Source organism: Tubulanus polymorphus, chromosome 12, assembly GCF_964204645.1.
Source record: "Tubulanus polymorphus chromosome 12, tnTubPoly1.2, whole genome shotgun sequence".
In the NCBI taxonomy this organism is placed as follows: Eukaryota; Metazoa; Nemertea; class Palaeonemertea; order Tubulaniformes; family Tubulanidae; genus Tubulanus; species Tubulanus polymorphus.
The window spans coordinates 2,099,594-2,122,356 of record NC_134036.1 but is presented as its reverse complement, the minus strand read 5'-3'; the positions used below and the strand labels follow the sequence as shown (position 1 = coordinate 2,122,356).

The following is a 22,763-nucleotide window of genomic DNA, read 5'->3' as shown; positions in this document are numbered from 1 at the left end:
GAAGTCATGTTTATAATTTGATTGGTAAACAGTACTTGATGAACTGCTAGCTCTTAAATAGCTCTTACGATTGATAGAGTTTAAACGATATTGGGACATTCAAGAGAGAAATTGAGATTTGGAAAAAAATAATATACCACCAATGAGGGGTGTTTGTAGCTCGTGTCTCCATAGGAATTGATGACAGGGGAAGGTCCTGCTGTTCCTTAAATAGAGCCAAGAACATATCAGCTAACGGTGATTATGCTTAATACGCCTCTAATCGTCGAGCTTGGAAAATCTTGCTAAGGAAGTAGGGGTGACAAAACGGAATCAGCTTGGTTGTCCTTGTTAGGTCATAAAGTTGGTTGGTGGTTATATGTCGCCAAGATGAAAAAAAAAAACTTGGACAAAGCCGGCTAGAAGAAAACAAACCAACTTATAACGACTAAACTGAATGCACCTTGGACTAAATCCTTCTTTACAGAAATTATAGTTGATCTTTATCAAGTAGTAAGTAACGAAACCCAAGGACCTTGAACCCAAGGACTTTGAACGTCCTTTGAGAATCGTGAAGTAGGTTGATGGTTCCTCTTTAGATGTCTGGTCGTTCTCCCGAGGAATCAGTAGTTTGGGGCGCGATTGAGGTTGTTGACTTTGTTAGGATTTTATGGGCACGAAATTGAATTGTCGTCTGTCGTGATGCGTGAACCGTTTGAAGTCGTCTGCTTCACGTCTCGTGTCACGTGTCACTCGCGCTGCTCGTATTCAATCAGTCCTGAGGTTTATTGGAGGTGAATTTTAAATCAGGCACAATGATGAACTTGTCGGTGTAGAACGCCGCATGACCTATTCGTGCATGGTAGCGACTCCAGTACGCGGATTTCTTTGGGTTCATCTCTGCCATCAATTGGTTTGTCAAAAAGACCTTGTTTAACCTTAGCCCAGGCATAACCCTGACTTAATCCCAGCCTTACGTCCCATTCACTGTGGACATCAGTAAATTAAGCTTCAGCGAGACTTGAGTTATTATTTGGTCTTTGTCATCTATTGGTTTATTATAAAGGCTTGTTATTAGACTATTTCTTTGTTATCATAATCTATACTTTATTGAACAATGTGGCCATCTTGTTCGCTAGCTGGGGTATCAACAAGGCGATGCTGGCAAACATTCTGGAAACGATGTCATTAAAAGCCACTTCTTCGATCTTGCTTTCTCCGCTAATTAACCCACACTTTACACACAGCGCCAACATTTTTAAAACAAATAAACTCGTCTTAATGGACGATTCGTTAAACTGCACCATTCGCTATTAATGCAGTGTCGTGTGCTTCGCCGGTGCCAACATAAACTGTAATGCAATCTACCTTCTTGCCAAACGACGATATGGAAAAAAATTGAAGCCACTTTGGCGATAGTCGACAAAGAAATATGCCCGGTGGCATTTTTATATCTTTCTATGCTGTACCAGGGAAGTCTCATCACACTTCCCTGGCTGTACGTAGATGTATCGGTTGGCTGATAAAACCTAATTGGCCTAGTGTAGCCATAAAGGTTGCGGGGATGTACAAATCTCATTTCAAAAACCAGCGAAATCTCTTGTATAAGCGAGGAAGTTAGAAAGCTACGAGTACTTGAGTGGAAATGGGATTTCTGAAAGTGTTGAGTCGTTGTACGCGACATCAGCTTTGGTTGAATGTAAACTTAAGGGAAGGTGGCTTTTCAAAGTCTTCGAAGCTGGTGGAGTTCCCGAACCAGGATCCAATTCTATGCTACTGAGTTAGACTTAAAACTCTGGGGCCAGTTGCACAGTCGTGACTTAAGTCCAAAAGTGGTCATAAATCTTAAGACCGGTCTTAAGTTGTTAGATTGGCTATAGAACTAAGTTGGTCTTAGACTGGTCTTAAGTCTAAGCCATGACTATACAACCGGCCCCTGAACTTGGGATCCGGTTTTACAGCTGTGAGTTAGAGTTAACTCTGAACTCAGGGTTCAGTTCCACAGTTGTGAGTAAGAGCTAACTCTGAACTCAGGGTTCAGTTCCACAGTTGTGAGTAAGAGCTAACTCTGAAATCTGGATACAGTTGCACAGTCACTCTTGAGCTTGTATAAGCATATTTACAATGGGTTGTGAACTGTTGAATACCAGTGAACATGACTATTATTACAAGAGTATCTACTGTCATTTTTTCGAAAAATGACATTCGTTGGTTTTAATAAATATTGAAAAATTCTGCAAGATATTTCGTGTCAGTTGTGAGTAAGAGCTAACTCTGAACTCAGAATCCAGTTCCACGGTTAACTCTTGAGTTGGTATAAGCTGATTTTCAATGGGTTGTTAACTTTTTTATTGAAACTCAGAACTGCATCGAAGAGTGAACATGACTTCTACAATTAGAGTATCTACTTGTGTCAGCTCTTCAAAAAAATGACATTCGTTAGTTTGAATATAGAAAGCCTCCGACTCTGCAAGATATATCGTGTCAAATTATTTGATTAGTTCTGTACAACAGGAACGAGCAATATTAAGAATGCGTCGTGAACGTGCATTGCTCGCCTGACTCACGAATTTCTTTTTAATTATTCATGAAAGTTCACACCTTGCGCTCTCGCTGATAATAATTCAACATCACGATCCGCGTATGGCTTTCACCGGATACGGAACTCACACATCGTGTTGATTATATATATATAAGTGATAGACTGTAATCACTGTTCTTGGAATAGCAAAAAAATGCTACGTTAAAACGAAAAAAGGTGAGAATGCAGTATTACGAATTGACTCGAATGCCATTAGCCATTTTCTTACACATGACTAAAGATTAGTTTTTTTTTCATTTTCTAATCTAAGATGGCTACTATAGCAGCCATATTTATGATATGTTATTATTTTTCATAATTTTTTCGTATGTTACGCGGAAGTGCTCTTCTGAAGATGACTATAAAGATATTGTCGAAACGTCGTCGAATGCAGACCATAACTAGTTCAAAGAAATATTTCCGGTCTTTTTTTGGGGGGGGATTTCATGTAATAGTTACAGTCCTTTCACATAAAGGATAAAGGTCTAAATCGATTTAAGATAAACTGAATTAATGAAGAAATTAAATAATTAAATCTAGTTAGGTGTTAAACATTTTTGTGAAATTGGGCCCTAAGGGTCTTCATAAAAACTGGTTAAACACAGGGCCACCCGCATTAATGGCCATGATTTTTGGAATCGGTAGTATTTCTTCAAGCATGGCCATATAGTAGCGGTGTTTTTGAGGTTTAGGGTATAATGTACCACTGCGAAACGAGAGTGACACACCCGGTGTGTGTGTGTGGAGGCGACAGCGCAGAATAAACAACATTGCTCTCTATCCAACTAGTTATCGATTACCGATTCGTATAAATATTTGCGTTCTATATTTGCGCGTTCTTAAAAACGGAATTAACGAACGTGAGTGGGTCGTAAGAGTGGAGAGAGGGAGAGGGGGACTGAGAGAGAGAGTGGAGAGAGAGAGGGGCTAGGAAATGGTGAGGGAAAACGACCAGAAGAGAGGGAGAACCAGGAGAGGGACCAGAAATGATAGAGATGTTGAAAGGGATGGAATGGGACACTGATAAGGAGAGAATTTTGCTGGTCCAGCTAGTGCTGCCCCCTGGTATAAACAATGTAGGTTAGTAGTGAGTTGGCAATAAAAAAATGGATGGCTGCTGCTCTGTTGAATTTAACATCACAGTGTTTGAGTGAATTTATGTTGCTTCCACTGATCCTCTCCACCAGACACAACGGCCTGAGCGAATGTCGGTGCGTAAGAGTGGTAAGGAGAGAGTGTGGAGCGAGGGACTAGTAGAGAGGGGTGCTGAGAGAGTAGAGAGGGAGAGCCAGGAGAGGGGAGAGTAGAGAGGGAGAGCCAGGAGAGAGAGATGGAGATGTTGTAAGGGATGGGACACAAAGGACTGGCGGAGGAGTCAGAGATGAAATGCTTTGTAATTGTAGAAACTCGTATTGTGGTAAAGGTTAAATTTGACTGAATGTAAATTTAACTCAATTGAAGCCATACAAGAATTGATAACAGTCAAGTGTTACACCGTAAACATAACCTTTAAACCGGAGACTTGCAAGCCGAAGTTGGTCTTCTAATCTAAGCCACCTTGCCTACTGTAACTGGCTGCCTTTATGCCGTGCGAAAACTTTGACATATAAATATTACTATATCTCTATATATATGCACGTAAACTGGTCGTTAAAAAACGATTTGTTCTCGATGTCGTCTGCTTATGGTATCAACTGTTTTTTATTGATCGATTTGAAATCGATAACAACACTTTTAGGTTATATAGCATTACACTGCGCAGACGAGGCTGAAACAAAACTATATTTATAACCGACGAATGAAATGTTGTTAGACTTGCCAAGCCGTCTGCTGGTTAATAATTTGCAAACGGGCTTTTACAGCATATTTATTGCAGGGGGTGGATGAGTGTTGGGTGGTCTATGGGGTCCGAACCCTAGCCTTCCCATTAAGGTGGCCCTTTTTCTTAAGACTTAGAAAGTCAAAAGGTCAAACTGGTCTTCTTGTTTTCCCGGATCCGTCTTTGTAATGAACCCCCTGAACCCCCTCATCTTCCAAGATATCTGATGCTTCATTCTCAATCCAATTTCTAATCTTATATTCATAGTTTAAACGTCGAAATTAAAACTAATTCCGATTCTCCTTAAAGATGCACCTGCATCGACTTAAATATTCTAAAAATGATCGTCCACACTCCTCGCTACAAATCATGGAATTCTGAAAGGCTGCAGGTTCCTTGCGTTACATATTAATCATCCCCGGAAATAATACCTTTCCTACAAAAAAAAAAAACTAGAACTTGTTGAACTTATCTCCCATTTTAATAAACGATAATAACGACATAGCCGACAGATTCCGGTCACGTGGTTCCGGATTCCAGTCACGATCTTTCGTAGCTATTATTAGCGTTTTCAATTCCGAGTCACGTGCACGCTGCAGTATTATACACCTTCAGTTCGAGTGAGGCTTATAATGCAATATAACAGCTCCTGAAACACCTCATACTATAGGGTGCTGTAGGGTCTATGATATTGTCGCTACAATAACTTTACATCTAGCCGAAGTCGTCAGTATATTGAGACCTTTCCAGTGAATTAAGCAAAGCGAACTGTCAAAAAAATAAACTTTTTGATTGCTCATTATTCCCTATTACTTGTAGGATTAATGGCCGTAACTCATGAAGGAGGTTCTGTTTTTAAATTGATTTTTCTCATAGGACAAACTGCAGCAAATTGCTACAATTCCTTGAATGTCACCCATTCGCCAAAAATATTCGAAAATCGTCGCGTCACCAGCAAAATAGAAAATATTGTGGAATTGATCATTATCCCGATTATTTTTTTTTATTTCCTCGAAGCATTCCATTTCCAGTTTCCGTTTCTGTCTGAAATCCATCGACGACAGCTGTGACGTATTGCCCCCGGATTAGGCAGACGACATCCGCAATCGGATCTCCGATATCGGGCGGTGATGCGCACGCATCCCTCGAGACTAGAAAACAAACTCGCCGCCGATGACAGCGCTGCGAAAAAACCAAAACACCTGACGACGTCCGTTACCGTAATCCGACCTACGCTGGGGACGACGTTCAATATCGCGTTAACGTAAATTTATACGCGTGCGAGACGTTAACGTTGCGTAACTGACGTTGACGGTCAGACGTTAACGTAAAAATATCAGATCGCGAAACGATATAACTTAATGACGTAGTAATCGAGACGTTGATAAACGCGTCGAGAGGTTTTTACGTTACGCTTACGTTAATGACTCGTCTGTCATTGTTAGTTATGGTTAAGACGTCGTTTCTCTTGGCTACGACGTTAATGCAGTAAATCTGATAAACAAACGGCTTGTTCGGTAATCAGCTCAAACAAGTGACCAGTATTTCCTCATAGAGTGCGGTCAATCTCGCCTGGGTTCAAACAAGTGACCAGTATTTCAAGTGTCCTTATAGGCATAGAGCAGACGGTTCACTTCGTCTATGCCATAAGGCATGTTCAGCCTATTTGTGAGGGTACGGCTAACCTTCCCGTTTCCCAAAGAGCATCATCGTGCCAAATGACATCGTTCTGGGATTTTACTAAGCACACTGACGTCATAGTTGTCACCGATAGAGGTCGCCATAGAAGTCATTCCTTTTTCGAACGAAATGCGAGAGTTATCTATATTAATTAGTTGAATATAATTAGATGGCTCCCATTGGGATTTAACCTTTGAAGCCCAGACTACTCTAGGGAACTTGTTAAACGTATAAGTAACATCACCTTAGCCTTCACCTGCCTTTGATTAGTTCCCAGAGTATGGCTCCTTTAAGAGCCAACAGCCGGTCAGGTGGGCGAGGGTAGACGGAACCAGTTCCCGTCCACCGGACTCGCCTTTATGCGGGATATCAGGCGTTGTGAGCCTCAGAGGATTGAAGGTGTTTCAATGAAAACTTGACGCTTTCTCCACCTCTGTATACCTCATTAACTTTACGGTTACGAAGTGATGTAAGCTAGAGGCGCTGATTTGCATCAAGGTCGTTCTCCCTTTTGATTATTCGTAAGAGCGTTCGTTTGCTTCCAGCTTCCGGGCGAAATGTCATTTTGGGTGTTTTTTAATGAAATCAATTTGTAGATCAGGTCAATTTGTTTGTGCGCCTCGAGGGGGCAAATAATGGTTGCGAAAAGTTTCCTGAATCAAAGGAAACTTTATTACTGACATTTTCGGTGATTTTTTCACAAAAGAACGTTACCTTTACTTTTTGCGTTATAAGTTTTGAATTGATGAGTAAAATTCCGGAAAATAAAAAGTTAAGGTCTTCGCTTGATTGTAGGTTTGATGAGTGCAATAGGTGAGTCAATTGAATCATTATATTTTTGGGCACATTTTCATTTATACGTGAGAAAAAAAGTTTGACTTGGCAATTTTTTTTTAAGTCACATATTCGTAACGCGTTTAGTTAGTTAGAATTATCGGCTTTTCATTACTCTAAGGACGGAAACCACATTCTAAAAGTCACCTGCTCGAAAAATGTATCATTTTCGCTTTTTCCTACAATTTTTTAAGATGAAAGTTTTTCTCGCTTCAATAGGCGGCCATGTTGGTAGCGACTTGTGAAAATGACGTAGTACGCAAACACTCGACACGTACGACGGATCTACGTCCGCTGAATGCGATTCAAATTAGATCTCATCAAACAATGACGTAATACGTCGGGAAAAGTGACGCAAATAACCCCGTTAGGTGGCGCCTTCGATCAGAGTTATGCAAATTAAGCTACGATTAAAACTAGCTGGAATGTTGTATAATGTACCGAAAAGTGACCTCAACTCATGATCAGAATTTTTTAATAGACATTCGATTTCTTAACATACGATTCACGACATATCATTAAACGATATTCACCAAGATTTACGACTTACGATATTCAATCATTCGATAAACAATTTCACGGGTGATAGTCGTGCGACATACGATCTACGACGTTCGACACGAGCTAACGGAAAGAATAGAAAACGCGATCTAGGTTCCTCCCGTACACCGAGCTATCTCCCCCGCGAAGAACGGCGGAATATTCCGAGTTGTTAAAAGGATTCATATTTTCCATGGCAACAAGTGAACTCTTGATTATTGACAGGAAACCGCAAAGTGCTCGAACCGCGTCACTATTTTAACGCGGATAAATACAAGCACTAATTGAGGACCTACTTCCCGTGCGCACGTACACGTGAGTGAGTGTGTGCATTAGGACGACAATCAGCGACCTCTAGTGAGTGAAATAATATTATCAGAGTGCTCAAGATAAAAAAAGAGGTAACGAATACAGCGACATCTAGTCAGGAATATATAGATGGGATTCAAGCGACACCTGGTGGATGAATCTGGAGGTACATCATCGATTGCATCGAGAGAAAACATATATATTGATTGAATCTAACGACATCTTTCGGGAGAAAGTCGTAGGTATACTGGCGACACCTTGCGGGAGATTAGGGTCGTCGTGAGACTAGCGACACCTTGTGAGAGAAGAAAGATTGAAAAGAGACTAGCGACGCCTGGTTGAGAAAATCATGACAGACGCATAATAACCTCGATAAAAATGTTTAACGCTCGTTGCCGTCTATTACTGCTGAATAACGACTCCGCCATTTTGAATTTCGTTTCTACCGTTATTCTAGTAACGGTCGCCATGTCACGTGTCGATCAGACGTCGTCGTTCACGGTGAATAAACCGCCGCTAGGTGGCGCGTTTAAAGGCGGCGGTGACAGTGACGTCACGTACGATCCGAATAAAGTGATAAAAATCGGTATCAACCTACCGACCGCTACTAAATACATGTGGTCGACGTATAAAGTAGCGCCCGCTATTGAAATAGCGGTCGATACTGTGGAACGGACGTCGGGACTACTGGACGGCTATACGTTCCAGTTAAACTACGCCGATTCGCGCTGTTCGGAAACCTACGGTCCGATGAACGCTATTAACTTCTACATACAACAAGAGGCGCACGTGTTTATTGGACCGAGTTGTGACTACGCCGTAGCGCCGGTCGCACGTTTCAGCGTTTTCTGGGGAATCCCCATAATCTCGAGCGGGGCTTTAGTACACGCGTTCGCCGATAAAACGGAATTCCCGTTGCTGACGCGTATCGTCGGTAATTACGACACGTTCGCGCATATGGAATATCTGACGTTGCGGGAATTCGATTGGAATCGTCTGGCGTTCGTTTACGAGGAGTACCCGGATCAGAAACATACCGCCTGCTTTTTCGCGCTAGAGGCCCTGTACAAAATCGTTAAGAAAATGGTGGCCCGCGAACATATCCATAAATTCAACTTGGAATTTCCGTTGCCGCTCAAAAGACGACGTTTTAAACAGATCGTCAGCCAACTTAAACACCAAGCTAGAAGTAAGTAGTAGGATACACCGGCCGGTGATGCCATCTGGTGGCTGTAAGGCGAAATACAGCCTCGGTCTGCTGCGCAATATTGTGAAGTGCTACCATTAAACTTTTACGCACGATTTCGACGAGTTTTTTAACCACATTTTAAAAGTTTCCTGTAATATGTTAGTCAGTTATTTCTTTCGTAAAGTTACCCTTCCTGCCTACAAACCGGGTTCAAATGCTTTGTTGAAATCAACAATTGTGTGGTAAAAAATGTGTAGGTTTTATCTAATTTGAAAAAAAAGAAAAAGGTAAATTAACGGGTGACGCCATCTGGTGGCACTAAAATGAAATGGGCTCGTTCAACGGCATTTGAAAAAAGCTAATGATCGCAACGTTTCACTCTGAAGTACTTCCGTCATTGAAAACATAAAGTAACAATTTCTTTAGTGAGTAAATTATTTTGGTGAGGACTGGGTGAAATTAACCCCGTAAGCAGTCGTCTGCCACCTCTCCCTGCGTGGCATCGTCTGCGCTACGACAAACTTTCGTGACTGTTCAAATTGCGAAACATGAAACTCGAATCTTCGCAAAGTCGCTTCCAGAGAAAATGACAACAACGCAAAAAAACAACCCTCGACACAATAATAATCAGAGAACGCTCCGGCACGCGGTTGCCGTGGTTACGCACCGTCGTACGATTCAACAGGTACGACCGTTTGTAACTAGCCTCGTGCCGGTAGCGCTGAGATTTGAACTGAGACGAACTGAACGCGCGCGCATTTCGTTGATGAAGTGATGACAACGTTTCATTAATTCGTCTGCTGTCCAACTTTTAGAGGTCGTCTGTTTTAACTGTGTTTTTTATCGCGCTGCAGGAAACTGACCTGGCAAATGGAGATGTTGGTTCCTTAACTTTTACGACCTTTCCCCATAAACGCCCTTACCCTCACCCACTCCCCTTGCTCGATTGCCTTTCTTAATGTAATCGTTTCTATTCTAACTTAATTCTAACAAATGCAATTCTGTTTTTATCTTTTCCGGTACTTTCTGATGTCTTATCCGTGTAGGTAAGTTTTTAAACAATTTTAAAAAATCTTTTCCTTAATTCCCTAATTTCCCATTATCTCAATGTGTGGACAGTCGGGTTTTTTGTCCAGATTTTCTTATGTTTCTGTCGAGAATATTCTAATTCTTGCTTGCTCATGTAAGCACTTTGCATTACCCATATACGGTATGTTACAAGCCCAACGTTCTACAGGTAAGGTGTCGGTGCAAACCATTTCTATATTGGAGCCACTTTGCCGTAATTTACTGTCACCGCAGCTGAAGGTCACGCCGGAGCTTTGGGATAATTTTTACTCCTGTATATCCGTATATATCTCGCATTTACGGTATTTTTATCGCCATTTCACGCACCTGGTTACCAGGCAACCGACGGTAATAATCCGACACGACTATACAATAATCGAAACGGTTGAAGATCGCGCGCACGCGCCGTCGCTCGGTAACGCGAGACTTTTCAACGCACGAAAAAAAAGAAGTTTCGCCCAGTAAAGAACCACTCCGGGTGTCGATAGGTGTAAAACTGATTCCCATCAGGGTTCTCTCGAGTGCGCCGTCTCTAATGGGCTCCACATCGCCCTTAACACTTTACTCGGTTACGACAACACTTCAGTTTTAACGACGTCGACGCGTGTCACGTGACTATAAATGTCACCGCGTTCGCCTCGTTGATTGGTTGGTTGATTTGGCCAATAAACTTTACGTAAGTACTCGATATTTTTCAACGGTTGAGATTAGGTGTCCTGTAAGTCTCATCAATCTTCGTCATCGGTCATCAGTCATAAGTCGTCAGTGTTATTCTGATATCTTACAGAAAAGATGATTTTTGTGCTCAGTTTGTCCCGGAATGGTTAAAAATGGCCACATTTATTTCCTTTTATAACACAGCCAGACTAACTGCTGCTGTTCTTAATCTGTATATTGCAAATTCTCTGAATAAGAAAAAGTAAAAGTCAAGTAAAAAAAGGAATTTCGCCAATTTTACTCGAAAAACCTTTAGAAAGCTTTCAAAAATCGGCAAATCAGAACAAAATTCTAGAAAGAAAATTAGAGGAAAAAACTTTGACAAACTTTGAATTTGAAAAAACCTGGAATTATTGGAATTTTATCATTCACATGCTGCAGAATCATAAAGGAAATTTCGTATCATAACATGGAAATCTCGGGGAATTAGTAAATTGGTCATCCTAATTGATTTATGTTAAAGCCACTTGGGTAAGGGACCAAATATGTTTGTTTACCTAATCAGTACGATAAGGTTTTGTTTACATATCGGGAGATAGATTCGACTGTGAATAGGACGTTATAAATCATCGTCTGCTCGTAGAGAGGCAGGCGACACATTTTACCGCGCGCGCGCGCGATGATCGATCTGTATCATATCCGCCATCGGACAGTGATCGATGCGCATGCGTGGCCTACTTGCTGAACTTTCGGTTGTACCGCGTTGTGTGGCGACGGGGTTCCGGGATATCGTGGTTATTATCGATGATCAGAAAATCGACGCTTTGACCTTGGACTCGACCTTGTGCTTGGAATATTTTAGGAATGAATTTTTTTTTTGTTCTGGTTGATTTTGAATTATTTCGTTATTGTACCTGGCTAAGCCTGGGTGCTGGTAAAGGCTGCTATCTGGGAATGAGATCTTAAAAGCCAGTCTCGAAATGGCTTTGTCTGGTTTCTAGGTTTTTACTAATGTAAAGTACTGAAAAGTTTTCTGGACCATGGGCAGAATCTTAACAGAGCCATTAGCAGAATTGTCACTGAATCATGGGCTGAATTTTGACCGAACCAAGGATATCATTTTGAATGGATCATGGATAGAAATTCTGCCTGAATCACGGTCAGCATTTCCACTGAGCCACGGATATCTTTTCCACTTCTAAAGTAGGGCAACCACAATCTATTGTTAACTCGCTTGTTAGACAGACCTACTCTCCTAACCTAACGAACTTCCGGTGAGGGCGCCATTTTTCACGCCGTTCTTCCGACCGTCAGTTAATCCCGGCATTAATCAGCAGATACTCCGAGATTAATAACCCCAGTTACGCGGTAACGATCGCCACTATTGTAACAATCGCACGATCGCGCTAGTGCGTGTTGCGTCGGTTTTTGTAAATTACCGTGACAAATAGACGTAGTTGCCGCCGCGATGTAACGTCGATCTTCACAATCCGCTATGAAACTTTGTGTAACGTCATTTTTCATAATTTCGCGAAACAACAACAATTCACGTGACGGCGATAATTCCGCTTTCGTATCCATTGACAACCGTATTAATCATTGTTAAACGGTTGTCAAGCAGCGATCGGTGATAGAATCGCGTCACGTGACTTCTTAAGTGACGTCAGATTAGGCATCGACAGAATTTGTTTTCCCAGAAATGGAAGATTGTCATTAGCTACAGCGGCAATTAATCATTATTCCGTGCTATGGAGTATAATTGAGTCTTCGATATTCATCCGTTTTAGCTTTGAAATCTAGTCGTGGGTTCAGGTTTAGATTAGGCGAGGTTTATTGGGCTCTGTTTCATGAAAAAAAAGGTTTTACCAATAGATGTTAAACCACAAATTTGAGGTGAAATTCTGAACACTTAAATGTGTAGCTTAATGTGTTCGGACCACTATTATGTATCGTTTAAAGGCGATATATCATTAAACAATATCAGATATATGAGATGACTCATGTGATATCACCCAAAAAGCGTGCAGATACCATAGGATTTTTTATCTGAAAAATCGACGCCACGTGAAAATCTGAGGTGTAATTCTGAACACGTAACGTGTTGTCTAAAGTTCTGACCACTTAACCTTTTTATAAGTTAATTTTAGCGTTTAACAATATTAGATATCAGATAGCTCGAGTGATTTCCACCCAAGAAACCTGCAGATATCATGAGTTTTTCTTTATCAGAAATATCGACGCCTTTTTTTCTTGGTCAGTTATTTTTCTCTTGAGACATAGATCAGAAAGTCTTAATCGGGAAGCTTCGACACGAAAAGAACGAAAAATAGAAAAAAAACCCAATTTTTCCTTCTATTCGTTTTATCCGACGGAGCGTTACTGATAGGCAATAAACGTCACTGTATCCTCACTCTCCGCGACGTTAACGCTTGGTTACGTTCGCAGAAACGTAAATGACGTTATATACGGTCAGTTTCTGACCCTAACGTTGTCGCCATAGATCGCATGAGACGGGAAACATTTTCATTAACGTTTGCAGCCCCCGGAAAGAAATTAGATTCATCTTCAATTTATAGGGGTCCACTGTCGATCAATAGCTTTATAGTTATATAATTATAGCTATACAGCGGCCATATTTGATTTCTCAAAATGTTCATCTTATTACAATGCGTGAATGATGTCGTTATGAATGTCAGTTAAGCTACATAGCGGCCATATTTAATATTTTGATGAGTTTATCTTCTCAATATGCGTACATAATGTCTCAAATATCAATATAGCTCTATTGCGGCCATATTTGATTTCTAAAAGTACTCGATATTTAAGGTTCTATCGCTTAAGGCTCACGATCTAGTCATTTTTGCTCTATTGCGGCCAAATTTAATTTAATGATTTCTTTTTAATGTAAAGGGCCGCCATGATCTTATCATTTTGGCTCTATAGCGGCCATATTTAATTTCCTAAAATCTTTTTTAACGAAGATCAAATCCGAAGAGGCTCTAGAAATGGGAGATTTAATTACTAAAAAGACTTTTCTGTGAATCTGGATCCAAACTGCCCAAGAGCCTGAGGAGCGTGTCCCCACTTCCGGTGACGAAAGCGCCATCTGTACAAACACGAGCGGAGTTAACGGTTTAATCGGTTTATCCTTTTGTATTTACTGATTCGAAATCAAATATTTATCGACAATTGCGCCGACAATTCCGATATTACAATCCATTTAAAATACGATTCGCATCGCTTTATTTTCGCATCATAAAATCCATTTCTCCGGTTGTTGCTGTCGTTGCTGCTAGGCGCCACCGCCGCGTCTGTTGTCGTTTGAATAAATATTGATATTTGAATCGCAGTTCGCAGCAGTCGATTTTTGTTTGACATTGACGACTCGACAATTCAATTATGAAGCCAATAACGCGTGCTGCGCGTCGTGCATTTTATAACAGCGGTCGCCATTGTTGTATTTTTGAATTTTTGAATGCGAACGAACTGTGTCAACAACATTTTGATGAATCACCCATTTATGTTCGAGTCCCGCATTTCCCTTTTGATCATCATTCATTCGAATTTCGAATCATCAAAAACCATAAACAATATCGATTTTTTACAACGGCTCGTATTAATCGTAATTGTTTCGCATTCTGGTTCAATGTGTTCCTCATTCCCGATCGGGTTCGAGTCCCGAATAAATCATACAATTTATTTTCGATCCGCGCGCCATCGCGATTGTTGACTTAAATTAGACTGTATTTACTCGACATGCTTGGCATAAATTATATCCATGTTCGTAGCTATTTTCCGATCGGTGTTTCTTTGGATTTCTTGTCGTCTGCGTGAGATGTTTCCACTGGTGCGCGCGCATGCATTCTGAATTAGCAATATGACACAATTCACGACCTAGAGGAAAATTTAGCCACAAAGGAAAAAAAAACAATCTGAATATGTAGGGCAGATTGGTGGACTTGGAGTTCAAGGGCCGGTTACAGACAAGGCTTAGGTTTGAGACCGGTCTAATGCCACTGTAGTTCTATGTAACAACCTAAAACCAGTCCTAAGACTTAAGCCCAATTTAAGACTTAGGCCTCGAAAATGTAGGCTTACTTGAATATCACTTAAGCCCACTTTAAGACTTAGGTCTCGAAAACGTAGGCTTACTTGAAGATCTTGAGAATTTTCATGAAGAGCAAATCTGTTGTAAGAGGATGGGCAACTGTGCTCCTAATGTCTCTCGACAATATTGTCGATAAAATTGCCACTTAAATTTCCAAGGTTAAGCACACGTTTAGGAAGCTTTTAACAAAAATTGTGTCTTTTTTCAAAATGCGTTTATCGCTATCTAAGTAAGTCTTAGGAGATGCAAGGATTTTGAGGATCGCACGAAACACCCTCGTGATAAATCCGATACTGCGTTACGTGTCTGTATTTCCAAATGAATTGCAATTTAGTTTATTTGACGAATTCGATTTCGATTGCGCCGATAACTTCATAACGCGCGCGCATGAATCAAAAATTAAACGGCAATTTACCCGATAACGCCCCGACAACAAATTACTTCGCGTCAAACATTAACGGAACTATTTACATGAATTTCAGTCAAATTACCGCGAATTAATCGCGTTCCCTCGAGGACCCGGATGACAAACGAGGTCGTAAAATTAAGTGCAACTGTCGTAATTCGGTCTAACAACGCGTGTACCACGTGACGTCGACGATATATTTGTGTGGTGTCGTAATTTTGTGGAAGTTTTGAAAATTTATGGCGAGCGGATTTTTTCTCGACTCGCGGAGGAATATATGAATTTTAGATGTAATTCGTCGCGCTTCCTCTAGAGGCGGGGATAAATAAAATCGCGCGAACTCAAACGAATAAATTTTGTCTCGAAAGTTGACAAGTTAAAAATTCGGATATCTCTCGAGGAAACGACGATGTCGTAAAATTTCGCCTGACCAGAATTTTCTATTTGTCTGTTTAGCCCTATTTCCATGTTACGCGAATAACCCTTTTGGGTCTTGCGCGTTTGAGGCTTTGGGACGTTGACCTTTTAGTTGAAAGTAAAAAGTCGAATATCTTGGATTCGGTAAAGACCAATCAAGATCAAGATCAATTCTGACCTGAATTTCATATTCATTTATTTAGCCCTTTTTCTATGTGAGGATATGGAACGATGAGATTATTTAGTGTCGGAAGTAGAAAAAGTCGAATTTCTTGGATTCGTTAAAATTAAATTAAATCTCAATGAAGGAGGTTTCTATTCAATTAGAGGATTTTATTACTTTTCTTAATTAACTCTTAGTTTAGAAAATATGATTAAAAGAAACTGGACTAGTTACACCGAGAGAGCTTCAGAATTTTATTCTAAAAATAGAAAATCGAATTTGTTTGAAAAGTGAATTTCAGCTGAAATTAAAACAATTTATTGGGGAAAAAAGTGACACACGTCACAGGAATTGGTTTAACTTTGGCAATTAACTTAGAAGTCCGTAAATTCATTATCTAGCTCGCAATCAGAAGGTAGTGATGGTTCAAGGGGGTTCGAGCTGTACTTGAAAGTCCCTCGTGTTTGAAATAAACACATTTGACTTAAACGAATCTGACAATGTTACTGGAAGAATTTGAATCGCTCGCGCCACAGGTCAAGAGTAGGTTGGTGAGTTAGTTAGAAGGGGTGCCAAGCACAAGTTAATATTTCTTTCCAGGTTTTATTTTTTTTTAAAGGGGTGCCATGCACAAGTTAAGATTCCTCGCCTGGTTTGGTGCTTTTAAGAAAATTACTAAGCTGTATTTCACACAAAGTTCAAATGACCTTATCTCTCTCTCTGTCCCTGCGACACCCTCGCAATATTTATGTAAATATCACACAGCCCTCAATTTGATGCCCGCGACAAAAATTAATTACAGGAGAAGAGATTTGAATGGGTCTCTACATTCAGGTTGGATTACATTAATTACACTATCGCTATGATTACAAGTCGTGTTCTTCCAATATTATTAGATTCGAATTTCATTTAGAATCTTCCCCAGTTTTTCGATAATTTCATTTACGTTTGGAATAGCTTTCATTTTAATGACGTCATAGTTAGCATTTAGTCACGATCTAGTCACGACACCAATTCGATGACGTCATAGAGCGTGTTACGGAAACGGGCATCTTTGTTGAATCGCATCAATTTCATGACGTCATAAGGGTTTTTGTAGAGACCGACATTTTTAGAAAGGATCTATATCTAAATATCGATTAAATGACGTCATTAGGGGTTCAATGGAGGCGGACATATTTCTAGAAAGCTCATCACATCAGTTCGATGATGTAATTGGCCAATTCACTATCACGTGATTTATCGTTGAAATTTTTTTATGTTTACGTTTTTTACGTTACGTATTCAGGTAATAATCAGTGCGGATTACACGTTTACGTCGTGCCACGTAATCCGTCGCAGCGTATGTAATCCTTGACGACAGCGTTACCAGAGATATTGTCGAGAGATATAGCCGTCATAGAAACGACGTTAATCATAATGGGTTTTACGTTAATAAGGTTTTCCCGGGTTTAAATCGCCGCGCAATGCGACGTTAGATTTTTTTTACTAATAATGATTGCAACATGAAACGGCGCCTCCATTTATCTTATATGGCTAGGAAAAAATGGCTGCTACCATAAATTTCCTCACGACGTCGTCGAATTGGTGGCTATCTCCATCCATCCCCCTATGACATCATCGAATTGATCATTAACGTCCCTTCTAGAAAAGGTAGTTGTCTTTATCCCCCTATGACATCATCAAATATAGATATATCTAGAAGATACGACTGTTTTCATTAGTCTCCCTATGACATCATCATATTAATCTATAGGTGTTTCTAGAAAAAATGTCTGTCCCCATAAACTTTCCCATGACGTCACCAACTTGAAGTGGCGATGAGCCTTCTAGAAAAGATGGCTATCACCATAGATCTTCCTATGACATCATCGAAGTGATTTGGTGGTTTATAGACACTCCCAGGAGGGATGAGTTACTGGATAAATCCCTCCATCACCAACTTGAAGTAGCGATGAGCCTTCTAGAAAAGCTGGCTATCCCCATAGATCTTCCTATGACATCCTTGAAGTGATTTGGTGGTTTGTAGACACTGCCAGGAAGGATGAGTGTCTGCATGAATCCCCCTATGACATCATCAAAGTGATTTGGCGGTACATAGGCACTCCCAGAGGGATGAGTGGCTGGATTAATCCCCCTATGACATCATCAATGTGAGATAGCTAGCTATCGGTGAACTATCCTCCTGTCGCTGGAGGGATAGTGATTATATTTACTCCCTGTTTAATCCCGAGAGTTTTGTTAATCTTACTTTAGGTTGACGTGTTTATGAGATGTGGTGGACGCCGAGATGATAATACACGGTGATGTTATTACCTTGCGCCCGCGGGGACCGTTTTAAACAGTGATACAGAGACATGACTCAGAACCTCGTCTATTCCTTTACTTCGACAGGAGCCTCGACTTAAAGTACATTCACTTGTAAATCTATTGGCAAATAATCAAGAGTGAATTCTGTACCAATTTGGTTTTGCATGCGAAGTCACAGTCTTGATGTTAGCATACCACTTCTGACACTAGGGCCATTTATTCCAAGCTCAAGTGTATCTGCGGTTTTGGATCCCAGGCCAAATGCATTTTGATTCTATTCATTTTACCATTTTGGCAAGCTCAGCTATTTCCAGTTTCAAAGCTCGATTGCCATTAGGATATTTTGACAAGTAGTCTGGCCCGATCGTAATCCAGATCTAGCAGTGGAACTAGTGGGATAAATCCGTCTTTATAAAGTCTATATCCGTCTTTTATTCTAATCCTTCCTTGGGAACTTCATACAAGTTCATAGTTTGTACCCCATCTTGATCTACCGGTAGGACCTTGATCCAGATATACCAGATACTCATCTTTGGTCCATTTCAGATAAGGCCGAGTGGCGCTCAAGCCCGGTATCAATATCATGATGAAACGATGCCCCGAAGACTTCTAAATAAAGTCATCCTCCGATGCTACTTAGCAGACGATACAGCGCCGTGCCAGACATCGAAATGGCTTACAAACTCATCCAGGCGTTGCCTCGTAACTCTATAGTTATAGCCGTTACATGTCAAATTACGTCACGCATCGCTTGCTTGACAACCTCTTGGACATATTGTTTTACATTTGTCTTGTTTCTCTAGCGACCCCACACGTGATATGTCTCTTATATATTATGAGCAATTCGTTTTAGATATCTATTTTCCGAACACCTATTGTTCACCCGCCTTTTTCATTACTTGATTCACATGTATTCCACCACCAGTCTCCTGGTGACCCAGAACAAGTTAGTGTTAATCAAACTTTCTTTTGCATTTAGAAAATGAGGTTCATGTAAGATATATTTCGCTTTTCAGGGTGATATCACCTCACCTGATGTTCAAATATCAATTCTCTTGATATGGGGGATATTACCTGATCCAATGAGGGAATATTACCTCATCCGATGTGGGGATATCACCTCTTCTGGTGAGGAAAATATAGTATTAATAAACGTTTCTTTTTGCTTTTTAAAAAATGAGGTTTATGAAAGACCTGACTGAGGGATATCACCTCACCTGATGAGATGGTATGATCAAGTTAACTTTCTTGTCAATGGACACTTTGACACTCCTGAGAAAATGAGATTTATATAGTTATCGCTATTACCGACTTTCGGTTGAATAAAGTTCACCACCACACCTGAGACCACACCTGATTCAAACCTGACGTACCTTCTGTAATTAAAAACTTAATCTGACATTTCTGATTTGCTTCCTTCCAACCGCCTCCCGGAGTCTCGCGCGTGCAATATTTCAATTAAAACTTTCGAAATTCTAACGACTGCGTATTGTTATAACGGTTACAATAGCAACGATCATACCCCTAGCAGCGTAGTGTCGTTTTCTCGGTAATTTGTTAATTACCTGCCTTATCTTCTCTGCTATGTCTGGAAGCAACTATCCCCTTATTTTCTGTCTTTTTTCTGCCTTTGTACATAACTGACGCAGGTCTGCAAAGCACCAGTAAGAACAGGCAACTTCAAGCAGTCCATCGCGGGGACGGATCCAAGGTTGGAGTGCAAGAGGTGCCGTGTAAAATGTCAAGTTACCTTGAAGTTTAACGATAAAATGAAAAATAGTACACTGCTATCTATCAAATTCTAAATTCCTGCATTCCTGTTCTCTATATTTCCGTAAGATAATGATTGCGATGAGCTTTCTTTGCAGGTGCCCTTTTAATCATAGGGATGCACCCCTCTCAGAATCAGATCCTTTTTCACATCCCCTCTCTCACCCCTCTGTCTACTATCGGAGCCACCCGACGCCCACCACGTGCAGACACGGTGGTACCTATGACGGTGTCGATGTCTCCCGGGGCTACAATCCCAGATTGTTAATTGCAATTCTCGCTTCTTTTACTCCTCGCTGTTCGGGACCGGCGGGTATTTGAGAACAGCGACGGCGAGAGAATTAATTTGAAAATTTAATCTCGCGCGCACCTCTTTCGAAAGCTATTTTTTCAACAACCCGGTATTATATCTATCGTATCGGCGTTTCGTTTAATCCTCGAGTAATAACCAGGGATACAGCTCAAATTAGCGGGAATAAGTTTAATCAATGCTTTTGACATTTAGGAAGCGGTTTATCACAATATCCTCTTCATCGTCACAGTCACTAACTAGAGCACATTGTGGTTATATAATATAGCGGTAGTGGAGCATTCCTTTTGGAGCAACATCCTGTAGTGGAGCATACCTTCTGGAGCAGCATCCCATTGTGGGGCATACCTTCTGGAGCAGCATCCCATTGTGGGGCATACCTTCTGGAACAGCATCCCATAGGGGAGCATTCCCTTTGGAACAGCATCCCATAGTGGGGCATACCTTCCGGAGCATGATCCCACAGTGGAGCATTCCCTTTGGAACAGCATCCCATAGTGGGGGCTTTCCTTCCGGAGCAGCATCCCATAGGGGAGCATTCCCATAGTAGGGCATCCCATAGTAGGGCATACATAGCATTCCTTTTCATCCTAGTGGCGTTACCAAGAAATTGGGATATGCCACCAACAGGACCCAGCCACAAAAGGATGACCCACCAACATGACCCAACCACAAATGGATGGCCAAATCCAAGATAATTGGCCCAACCACAGAAGAATGGGCCACCAACAGAAAGTTGACCAACCACAGAAGGATGGGCCACCAACAGAAAGTTGACTAACCACAGAAGGATGGGCCACTAACAGAATGTTGACCCAACCACAGAAGGATGGGCCATCAACAGAAAGTTGACCCACCCACACGGATGACCCATGCACTGAGAAGTGCCCCGCACAAGACATTATTCTTGACAACTCACAGTTGGTGACTTAATAAAAATGCAGGTGAAACGGTTTGTAGCTTTGTGGTTTTCAATGCATGTTTATTCGCTGTTAGAGTCGATCTATTACAACTAGCTGTCATAACTATCTCGCCTCTGATGAAGATAAATGCTGCAACACCGCGGTGCTCCTGTTACTGCTGCTGCTACTGGTGCTAGTACCTGCCTGACTGTGCAGCCTTCGTATTCATCATATCGCGGCATGAAGTCAAAATTTGAATTTCAAAATAACCGACGCGGCGTAACGGCTCCCACTGTTATAATGATTTTGATGTTGCCGCGGAATCGTGCTGTGGTTCTGCAATGGGTCCAATAAAATTTGGTGAAAAAGATGTTTCTTATTTTACTTAGCAGGAGACAAAAATCGGCCATAGGGTCATCGGTCCTTTTGGCATTTAGAAAAGGCGCAGTGAAATCCCCTTTGCCAAACAAGGTCCTTTTGGCATTAAACAAAACTGGGGATTATAATCCCCTTTGTATGTTTGCCAGACAGGGTCCTTTGGCATTTGACACAGAGGACACTGGAAACGCCTGCGTTTGTTTGTACTAATAGGGGGCAGTGTGTTTGTTTTAAGCACGAATTCGCCATCGATTCCGTCATCAAATATTCAACAGCAATCGACGTTTCGTTTGTTTACTCTGGACACGGTCGAAACAAAATTGACGTTTCGGATGCCGTTTTCTGTATTTTACGATCGACCCGTATCGACGTTGCTACGAAACGCCGTTACGAGTAAAGATTGACCGCGCGTCCGGTTCCGGTTCCTCGTCGAGAATCGAGCAACAAACGCCGCCAACAATGGTTCATCCGATTTTCGGCATAAGACGTCCAACAATAGACTTACAACAAACGACTTTCAACAAACGCCTAACGACCCTTGCAACAATTTAAAAAAAAATCACGAAATGTCAGAAAACGATCATAAATAACGCCGAAAGTTACCAAGTTTTGACGTTAACGTTTCTTAACGTCGGAAATGTTGACGTTAACGCTAACGTTACGTGCGCTGTACGTATGTCGTCACGGAATTGAGCCGTTAAGAAACGTTATAAAATCACACGTCGCCGCAGTTCCGAATCTCGTTCGTTTGTTAGTGTACGTGATTTAGCGCGAGATTTCGTTCGTCTGATATTTCGGGTAAATATTAGGTCTGGTGTTTGGGGAGAGGGGGGTCTCGTCTGCGTGTAGGGGCGGAGGGGGAAGGGCGCAGACGGTGATTTATGTCGGCTGGTAAAAGCCGTTGTTGACCTAATCATAAATCTAAGCGGATTTGGCGCTAGAGGGCGATAGTAACGATGATCGTCCGATGAGATATCGATGTCGTGTCGGGCACGTTCGGTAAACATCGTAAATACCAAACGAAATGAAAAATGGCGGCCGTTTCATCGCTATTTGCCAAAGACCTAATTCTAATCGAAATCGTCTGCGATGATTTACAGCTCCGTTTCTCGTTCGTGTTACTTTTTTCTGATTCTCAGTTTTCGTTTTCTGAACGATCAACTTTACGGCAACTTTATAGTTACGACAATAGATGGCGCTTCCTCCATTCATTCCCTTTCTATGACGTCACATCCCGACTCATTTTGTTTTGTAGAACCTTCATGAAAAGATGGCTGCTTGTATGAATCAGATGTACAGCAACTTTAAAGCGCCACAATAGATGGCGCTACCTCTACAATGTA

At 41.2% G+C, this 22,763-nt stretch overlaps 2 protein-coding genes across 4 annotated transcripts in view; both read left to right on the top strand.

The window, feature by feature from the left end:
* LOC141914327 (atrial natriuretic peptide receptor 1-like) overlaps positions 1-22,763 on the top strand; it is a 213,819-nt gene that overhangs the window by 159,201 nt on the left and 31,855 nt on the right. The window lies entirely within an intron of this gene.
* Positions 8,121-17,100, top strand: LOC141914140 (atrial natriuretic peptide receptor 3-like). Its single transcript, XM_074805406.1, has 2 exons — positions 8,121-8,931; positions 17,039-17,100. Exons 1-2 carry the CDS (start codon positions 8,121-8,123, stop codon positions 17,098-17,100), a joined length of 873 nt encoding a protein of 290 aa, XP_074661507.1.

Bases quoted from the DNA above. Each gene is read 5' to 3' on its own strand.
- LOC141914140 (XM_074805406.1), top strand. From the start codon at position 8,121: ATGTTTAACGCTCGTTGCCGTCTATTACTGCTGAATAACGACTCCGCC. The intron at 8,932-17,038 runs GTAAGTAGTAGG...TTACGTATTCAG, and splicing joins ACTTAAACACCAAGCTAGAA to GTAATAATCAGTGCGGATTA.